This window comes from Dreissena polymorpha, chromosome 8 (genome assembly GCF_020536995.1).
Source record: "Dreissena polymorpha isolate Duluth1 chromosome 8, UMN_Dpol_1.0, whole genome shotgun sequence".
In the NCBI taxonomy this organism is placed as follows: domain Eukaryota; kingdom Metazoa; phylum Mollusca; class Bivalvia; order Myida; family Dreissenidae; genus Dreissena; species Dreissena polymorpha.
Window position 1 is genome coordinate 24851176 of NC_068362.1, and position 10777 is coordinate 24861952.

Sequence of the window (10777 nt, forward strand, 5' to 3'; positions counted from 1 at the left end):
CCTTCGTGCAAGTATTACTACGCTTCGATAAATCTACTTTGAAATGACGTTGACATCTCACGCAGTTTATTATAAAAATTATTAAACCATTAAAATCCGTTTCAGCAGCTGAGGTTGCTTTAGTATAACCATCTGTCTGCATAAAACACTTTGCAATCGTCCATGCAAAGGTACACCATTTTGTAGAGTCCGTGTTTTTCCAGGACGATCCCCGAAAACGATGTGCATCAATTATAATCACAGAGACCTTGTGTAGGGCATGGTCGACGTTGAAGGCTTGGTCCATTGTTGAATGAACATATTTTGTGGTGTAAATGACACAGTTTTTGAGTGGGACATGGAAGAAGATTATGAGTTTGACATTGATTGCAGGTTGTGCTTGATGCTAGCCTCTTTGAATACTGAATACTTTGCGGTATGTCCTTCTGAAAAGCATCCATCTCTGATTCCACCACGCTTCTTAGAATGATGCGAACACTATTTTGTGCTAAGGAGCATTTCATCCAATTGCCATATCCGTTGTTAGCTAATAAATCGTTAAAATCTGCCATTTTGTGTGTCTGTAATAAAATAGGTAAACAATAGTGTAAGCGCCTGTAATTACCTGGCGCGCCTGTAATAGGTACGAAGGTACAAGTGGCGATTGCATCCCGCGAATATGTCTTGGAATCTGATTGGAAGCGGCACCAGCAGAAATATGGTTCCCGGTTAACAAATAGAGTACCAATAACAATGGAAAGAATCGACATTTTTTCTAGAAATGCAATCAATGTTTTTACCGTCCTGTGCTGTCTTAAAAGAGCTAATCAAATTCTGTAAGTATTCTTAGAGTGCATTACGTACCCGTAAATTGATTCGCTTACATTATAAAGGCTGTCAGCATCTGATTCGCATGGTAAAATAGTATATTGTGTGATTGTTTTGCTAAAGCATGGCCTACACGTGTACGAACAATGATCGTTTAGTCCATTTCATTTAATAGACGCTTGTCATTGCGTACAGATGGTATAATACAAATTTGATAAACATATACATAGAATTCTTTACAAATTTAAGTAGCTAAATTACTGTTTTACGTTTAATAGTAGAAATTCGATAATGAAAGATATTGGCTTATCTCCCTTTGTTCAGTGGCAAATTGTTCTTAGGGAAAACATGCGAATTTAGGTATAAATAAGTGCTAATTAACGGTAGTTGGAATTGTTGATTTAAAACGCATTTTAAAGCTGTTTTATATGCAAATATGTATAATTTTACATTGGTAAGAAAATGTGCAAAGCCCTTGTTTTATCATTTGCTACATATAATGATTTCTTTACATTGTATATTTTATGCTTTCTTTAATACAAAGAGTCACATGTTGTGTCACTTTCTAGAGTCGTCTCTTTGAAACGATTCTAGTGAATAGTCACCACATTGGATTATTGAAAGAAAAATATATATGGTTGACTTTAATCAAGATAGATAATCGATGTTTGGAAATGTGACAATGCTTGCGGTATTTGCCTCCCTTATACAAAAGGCAACTTATTCAAGGAACTTTGTGATTATTTAGTAAGCAGCAACAGATTGAAATTAAAACCAAACAAATATTGTTTTTCCTTTATTAATTACATTGTCACATATCTAATATACTTGAACATGTACGTGGTACATGTATTGCATTATTGAGAATTTCTAGGACTGAAAGATTGTTTTGTTTATTTCAGTCAATCGTTTTCATCATTTTCAACGTTTTCACGTAGCCATTTCACTGGACGCTGCGTCGTCACTGTTTTCACTGGAAAAATAAAGATACAAGAAAACGCATTGAGAAGTTACTCTTTTAACCGATTAAGACAGTACAAATAGCATATAAATTAGTGCCTATTGCAAATTAATTATCTCCTACAAACTTTGCATTTTACTATTATCTCTGAAACGAATGTGTATTCAACTAAAATAGTAATCATTTTAAGGTTCATGGGGGGATAAAATTCATTAAAAATTCGTTTTGTTTTTTCTTCATTCAATGTGGTACAATATGGTCAAACTATATATCATTTTAAAGCTAAAGACGGATAGAATAACATAAACACATTTTTGACATTCAATATTTGTGTGCTTTATTCATATTTTGGTTTAAAACCAATACATTTTTACACTAATTTACAAAATCTTAATCTAAAGTTAGGAAGGATATGCACTACCTTAAGTTGAATAAATACAAAGCTATATACATATACAAGGTCAAGTTAGCAACATTTCACAGAAAATTATTGTCATAAAACAACAAATGAGTTTTTATTCAACTGCCTATTTTGGATAAATTTCCTAAACATAGTTCTAAAAATAACTAAAACGTAACTACTTTTTAAAAATCAAGGTATGGTGGATAATAAAAGTCACAATTCTTTTTCAAAGGCTTAACAATTTTGTTATTTACCTCTCAACCAAATTGCAAATTTAAACCATCTCAAATTGAAATAGATTGCAGACGACATATAAAATTGTAAAGGAATATAAAGAAATTGGCAAGCCGATTGATTTTATATTTCGATTCCTTCTACCCATTTTGAAAGCGTGGCCCTCGCTGTGCTCCGTAGAAAAACGTGCAAAACAAAGCGGTCGAAACCACGTGCAGTGGTGAGAAAACCGGGTATGTGTATACACATACCTGAGAAAACACAAACTTATTTTGACAGTTGGTACGCAACTAGTAAAACAGCTATTAACAATAATCAGCAAGAGATGGCACTCAATAACAGAAATGACCACGTAGAGATATCATCACTTACCCTATTTCAAATATTTTCCAGCTGAAAATTGTCCCACACACGTCTTTTTTAGTTTATTTGTATTGTTTTTTTCTGGAGCCGAAGTGCATCTCACAGAATATCCATCTAACTTCCGTTGTTTTCACTTTCGTTATTAAAAACTTTGTTTAAAAGAATTATTTCTCCTTTTAGATTGTTAAAGCGATGTGTTATTATATATTATCAATAGAATAGTATACCGTGATGAATTTAACGGAGTTACGTATCGATCTTTCTGTCAGTCTGTAAGCGTACTATTTTATGCGCAATAATATAAGTATGGTGATTCGACAACAATTGTAAACATTGGTGAAATGCTTCTTACATAGTTATTCTTTTGAGTGTTTATAAGGTCTGATCGTGCAGTTTGCAAACATCAACGGAAAGATTACAGTCCAATGCATTTGTCATCGTCAACCGTTTGGAATGTCAATTAGGCGATGAGTGAGTTTTTAGCATGTTTCTTTCTATTTTATGAATTTACAAATGGCTGCCCCATGGTGATGAAATGACATGTGTTCGAGTTTTGATATTTCTAGATATGTAAACTTTTTTTACTATTTAAGCGTAACTTGCCCTCGTCAATGTCGATATTATTCACTAGTTATATAATTTTCCGCCGAAATACGTAAAATAAACATGATTCAGATTTTTGAAAATAATGTATATTTTAGTGTTAAAATCGCTTTGTATTTTGATTGATTTTGTGGATGATATGATACGTTGATGTACAAAATTGGTAACAGTTTGAAGGAAATACATCCTCTAAAGCATATATGTATACATTTTCAATGTGGCACTCTTCCTTTAGTCAAATTTGAGTTCAATGCTTGGGGTCCCACATTTTTCAAAATGAAGCCTCTACATGAACCTTAAGATACTACAAACAAATCTTATTAACCAGGTTTTCCGAAGGACAAAACTGGTTATTAGATTGGTGAATGTCGGCGGGCGGGAAAAGAAGCTTGTTCGGACCATAAATACGTCGTTCATTGTGAGATTTTAAAATCATTTTTCCAATTCGTTAACCATCATTGGACGGTGTGAAATGCGAAAGAATTACGTCGATTTATGCAACGTCAATGTCACACTTTGAGTTCAAAGGTAAAAAATGGCCATAAATGATCTTGTCCGGGCCGTTACTATGTCATTCATTGTGAGATTTTAAAATTACTCGGTACATATGTTCACAATAATTCGTCGGTGTGCCATGCGAAAGAATTACTTCAATATCTTCAAGGTCGCCACGACTAAAAATAGATGGAATTTGACACAATAGATGTAACTAGAAACAATCAGTAACAATGCACATTTTGAATTGTCTCCCTTTTTCAGACTTAAAAAAAAATTGAAATCAAGGTCGCCACGACTTAAATAGATTGAATTTGACACAAGGGGGGGGAGGGAGATAGGAACAATTAGTAATAATGCACATTTTGAATTGTTTCCCTTTATCACACATTTTTTTCAAATTGAAAACCTGTTGACAATTTTGTCCCTTGTTTTAATGTTTGGCATTCACTCCGTTCATACAGACCACTATAATTGAATGAAATAAATACGTTAATAAAACAATGATAAACACTTTAGCACTCTACATGTTCAAGAGTCCAAAAATGAACACACATTCGACTTTATACTGGCACAGCTACAAGAATCATCACGGACCAATAAAATCATGTTATGACCATGAGGATATGTAACTTATTTATATTTAGAACATCATGCAAAATAAAGCAGTGTTGCACACACATTTAGAACGCACGTCAACTGCAAAAAAAATCCAGGCCACTTTGTAAGTGCTTCAGATATAATCAAGGACAATATATAGATCGATCGGTGTTTAAGTCGTTATTTTGGTGTTTTGCGTTCAATATCACAAATGCAGCTTCGTGTAATTTGTATTGGGTTTGCCTTTTTTTGGACCTTTGAGTGCGTTCCAAACAGTGCCGGGCGAAATTAACCTAAAATGTTCTGAATATTTAACAGCCAATTGAACAGTGTTTGTTTTTAAAGATAATCCATATTATTTATTTATAAACTATAATCTTCAATTACATACACTACGGTACAAACAATATTTCTGCTGTTTTCCATATTAAATAGATTAAAAAAGTCATGTGGAGCAGAGCCCTTAAAATACATTTTATTTAAAGATACGGCGATGATGTTGATAATTGTAATTTTGTTAAAAGTCTTCTTTTTCTAATCAGTCTGAGCTATAATTACATCTAAACAAGTGCGTTTAGCAATTATACATTATATATCATAATAATATATCTTTAAAAGAGTTAGCGTGTCAACATTTGGTTTATTCCTAAGTCTAATCGATATATTTACGTCTTGCATGCATTTAATGTTCGCACACAATATTAAGCATGTTATCTTTTAATATAATTCGATTTAATATTAGTAAGTCACGTACCTAAAAGATGACACACATGGGCATCCGATTCTATAACAAATGCTCGTCTAACATCAAATAACACTTGATAAGCTGCACAATCTACGGTTTCAAAACTTGCTTGTATATTTGGGATATCGTTTTCACAATCTGCCGGGTAAACTTCATCGCGCAGGTGTGATTAAGTATTAAGGTAGACAATATTTCTGGGTTAAGCGTACTTTAGGGTGCGTTTAATGCAGTTAATTTAACAAAAAGTGTTTTTAAATTCAGTATATTTTGTTTTTAAAATTATTTCCAATTTTGAACAACAAAATAAATTTCATCTTTATCGTAACAAATGCGAAATTCCTAGACATAGTTAATTATAACGTCAACATTGACCAGAACTATGTTTGAGGACATTTTGTGGGGTTTAAGAAACGAGGTGCATTTCTGTTTCTTAAATGACGGAAAACATATCAATAAAATGTGATGCTTGCGTAAGAGTTGAGAATTAAATCATGTACTTCTGACGGTGAAAATGGGATTAATGGTATGCAGAATTTGTGTCAAGAAATGATGTAATGATACGTTCTTTTGTTGCTTATACCCATGTATTGCGCCAATCTACTATATTGCACAATACTTGCGTATCTAAAGAATGGCTTTTCTAGTATTCTAAAGAAGTACAGGTTTGCATTGGTACACTTTACCAGGCCACGTAATCCATTCCTGGAAAAAATAAAATCTTACCATTGATCTCTTGCTTTTATTTATCAAACGGGATAACAATTCGTAAAGGCACATACTTAGTGTACAATTGTATTATTAAAAAAAAAACAGTTCGACTTCAGAACGATAAAGGATAAATAGTATAATTAAATGTGAATAATTATGCATTTTTATTTTGAATATGAAAGTATATAATTATATTACAATATTGAATAATACATCTTTTAGATACGGCAAGTCTTTCGACTGATTATGAATGAAGCTAGCTACAGACAATAATCAACACTCCGAGTATGTTTAAACATGTATTTTAATACATGTAAGTATTAGAGAGATCAAAATGTTACATTGTACGCCCAAGAAAAATACGAATGAATCACCATCACTTCTTTTGTAATGACGGAAGAGAAGTGACCATGCATTTAATAAATCGTTACAAGGCGATTACAACAGTTAAACAAATGTTTTACGGAGTTTCATGTTGTAGAATCTTTTGTTCAGTAGTGCAGATGTAAAATGTATCTTGGCATCAATAAAATTATCAGATGCTATCAAACGTTCATATCCTTCAAATACTTTTTTAACAACAAATGTTACGTTAAAGACGCCAGATTCTTGAGTTATATAATAAAAAAGATAACTATAAATGTTACACATGGCATACATATACGGATGTATTAATGTTGCATTAATGATAAATTTAAAAAATAACTCGTGGTAAATAAATAACTACTATGTTTCTGTTGAAAAGAAACGAACGCCATACATTTTCCGGTTGTTGATCAGGTCAAATTTTACAATTAAAACGCTATTATTTCTATTATTCAAAAAATGTCCGAGACAACTTGGCGAAAACCCAGAGCTAACTGATCAGGTTATCTTTCACTGGTATTATCTACTCTTTCTTCGCATTTCATGAATTAATAATATTCGAATAGTGGATGGAAAATAAAACGAAAGAATCCAAAGTGGAAATATGACAAATAGGATACGATGTATTACGATAATAATGACGTTACGGGCACCAAAATTTCAGGTCCTGACAAACAAAATAATGTATTACATTAATTATGGTGCTATATGCGCTTAATATCCAGGCTTATGACAAAGGAAACAATACAACGAAGGTTAAACTGCATGTATTGCTGTAAAAGTATGAAGTACTTGAACATTCGGGATCGTTCTTTAGTGACCAAACTGTCATAACAAACAAAAAGCTATTTGTGGAAGTTTTATTTTCCGAAATAAATTATGAAGTGATATGATTGTATTTAAATATGTTAACAAATTGCCTAGAGAAGACATATTATCTTAATTGTTTCTTGTGTTTCTTCGAACACATTTGTGTCCCTGATTTATTTACAACAGAAATTCTGTTATCCAATTGTATGCGATGAAAAGGCACAATAAAGTAAAGAAAAATGACAAAACAAAGATGTAAAAAATGTGCTAATTGAAACATCACACTACAATCTCTAACGTATCTCTTTATCTAAAGACGTCCAGTTGTGTGCTTATTTGCTCTTTTTCAAGTGCATATTGCAAATAGTTAATTAAACATGATGCATTAATCGTTTGGTGATCAATATCCATTGCAAATGAACAATAAAACAATAATAACATTTGAAAGTTATGGAATAATACATTATAACAAAGCGAGGCACATATGCCTTGCTCACAATTCGTTGACAGAATGAAATTGAGATTTTCATACGCTATTTGCGAAGTTACGCATTTGCCCCAAATGAACTTAACCTTCAAGAACATATGAATTGTGTGCGATGTATTTTCCAAATTAACCTGAAGTATATCACATTATCGTCTTTGTTATGCAATAATAGGTACAATATGCACGGGTGGACAATTTATTCGATAGTTATGTATCAAAAGTGTTAAAACATAAATTCATATGACGCAAACCTTAATTCATTCAGCAAATTGATTTCAAAATAACTGATTTAATTTGCTATTTTAATCTGCATTTAAAGAGTAACATGCATTCGAATGAGAGTTGAATTCTATCAATTAAACGAGATTAAATATATTAACTTCAAATCCAGAAATAAACATAGAAACAAACAAACACAATGTATGCATTATTTCATAATCTATTTTGGTGCTATTGCAGCCATCACAGAATGTCAATTGCAGCGGTATGCCACAACTTCATTTGCATGTCCATACAAGTTCTATTATATCTGCGGTAGATTAATCAAAATTTATGCATGATACTTTTTAAAAAGATAATGAAATTAACATCTTTTATTAATTATGTTCGAATAATGTAAATACTATTAAGCAAATATCAATAACCAGTAGTTAAATTTGCATTTAGTATTCATTGTCAATGATTTAAACAAAGAAATAATATGAATATATATTAACAGAACACATATTTTATTCACTTAAGCATTTTACAGCTCTTCGTGATTAATATTATAATACATTCATACATGCTTAAAAAAGTATTAAGGATAATGATGCATTATGCGTGAGGGTATTGTATGTTTATATACACAGTGAATTGAGAATATAAACCATATATTAACAAAAATCAGTGGAAAAAAGGCACACAAAATCATATTTTTTAAATAATAAACTGCACTTGTAAACAGAAATCAGTGTTAACAGGCAAAGACACAGTACATTCATTTCATATAAACGGTTCATTAATTTCAATAATAAGCGTTACATTAAAGAAAGGTACAATAATCTCTTTTATTAAAAAAATGTAATACAGTAAATTGCTAAGTTCATAAGGGTCCATTTATAAATGCAATTTAAACGTTTCAAACATGTATGCATGATTGGTCTTATTGAGAAGTGTTTCGACATGTATTTGGATCTTTTTTTTAAATAAAATGGACATTTAAGTATAAAGTTATATTCGTCTTCTAAATCGTTCAGACAACATGAAATACACATTTTTAAAATTTCTGATAATTTTATCATGTCTACCAAATTCCATTAACAAATTATGTGACGATAGACGTATTTCAGCAATCATGTTTCTATGAATGTAATGTCAATGACATCTAAATGCACAGATATTTCAAAAAGAGGTTTTAGTTTTTTTATAAAATAGTAATGAAGTTGATGAATCAACATTAACTCTCAACTCAGATACATACTGATCACTGTGTCTAGTCTTTAACGAATAAATGAAGCTTTCAATAATACCTGCCTCAGGAAACCACCATACATAAGATAAAACAGTTTACGAAACGAATTAAGAGAATACGTGGAATACAGTGTAGACTGCGCGATGATGGTAAGCATCGTCATACTTATGGTAACATCATTGTAAACAATAAAACGGGTATCCACTTACGTTGAATCATAAGAATAAAAGTACAATTTACACAACATTGGTTAAGTCTTTCGTTTTCGCGAACTTCTCAAGACGAAAACAACCGTTTCCTGAAACAGTACGATTGTAACACACTTTTTTATACAAATACCTTCAACAGAGTAAATTAGGTTAACATGACCACTTAATCGATAATTCAACACATTGTGATTTGCAATATATCCAATATTTAAATAATAATTTACTCGTAAAAAATAGCATACCTATGTTCTATATAGCGCAACGTATGTTATATGTGTGCGCTTCTCGATGCATTCGCAACATCATCATATGTACTGGCTAGGACACTGGTAACAAAACAGGTAACATCAGTTTGCTGAGATTAATAAGAGCAAAACTTTTCAATTATGCATAAGATTGACTTTTGAAAAAAAAACAGTTTTCAAACACATGTTGTATTCCTTATGTTTGGAAAGATCCGCAGTTCTAAATAATAACAGCCGCATTTTCTATCATAGTTATTTCTTATTAATCCCGTCTATAATGTTTGATATCCCAAAACACAATTATCTGCATCAGGCCCGTACCCAGGCCATGGGCCCAGGGGCCCGGGCCCCCCCCCCCAGCTGGCTGTCGAACTATGATTTTTTTTTAATAATCGGCCCACTGCAATTTTTTCTCTCGTGCAAGGGCCCACAGTATACTTTCCCTCAAAACAAAAGAGCAGCTATGTTTTATTGTCCCTGATAAACAAGGGGATTAACGCTCGCCAATCGAGATAAGCCTCTAGGCAATGTTTTCTTATCGCCTTGTACACACATCCCCGATCAGTCCCCCATTGTGATCATGAATGCTTCACCTATCGATGGTTGATGTAACATGTATTTTGATACGTGCAGTGAATGGAAGCAACTGCTACAGGAGTTCGTAGACTATGGTCTGATAATTGCCATCGCAAGTTTTTTTCTTCGTTGAGAAGGCCATAGACGTATTTTTCCCTTCTAAAAGTTATTTTTTTAAAACCTTTTATTGGGAATTTTTAGGTCCCAATATATACTTTTTGCATTGAGAATAGGGCCCTGAATTTGAATCGGAACAAATAAACTGACAAAGGTATTAAAACTGAGTATTTATAATTTTTTTAAAGGAAATCACTGAACAAGACTACGATGAGATAGTTAACATGTTTGTTTAAAAGAAAAACAGATTTCTAAAATTTGCCGAGCAACAGATAAGAATTTGGCAGAATTCAGTATTTAAAATAATTGAGTACCGAGAATTGAGTAATATCAACCTATTAATGGCCCATTGGTAAAAAAATGAAAATTGAAACAACAAATTGATCTAATTATATAAGTTAACTTGATCCAGTGTAGAAAAATATTGTATAATTAAATCATCTCTTTCCTTGAATTTGTTTGAAAACAGTCAAATATGTTAAATTGATTATTTAAGACTTTCATTATTTCCCCCAAATATTAGACGTTTCGCGCATTTTTTTCCTCAAAAATGACAAGGTCTTTCCCCAAAAATCAGATTTAAAAAAAAACCTGT

General features: G+C 32.0%; 1 protein-coding gene across 1 annotated transcript in view; it reads right to left on the bottom strand.

The window, feature by feature from the left end:
- Window positions 1–7158: 7158 nt before the first annotated feature.
- LOC127840808 (uncharacterized) overlaps window positions 7159–10777 on the bottom strand; it is a 251389-nt gene continuing 247770 nt past the window's right edge. Inside the window, exons 12-13 of the mRNA XM_052369227.1 lie at window positions 9487–9570; window positions 7159–9333 (exon numbers count right to left, since the gene is read on the bottom strand). Of these exons, the coding sequence (XP_052225187.1) occupies window positions 9513–9570 (58 nt within the window). The 3' untranslated portion in view covers window positions 7159–9333; window positions 9487–9512. The remainder of the gene's footprint in view (window positions 9334–9486; window positions 9571–10777) is intronic.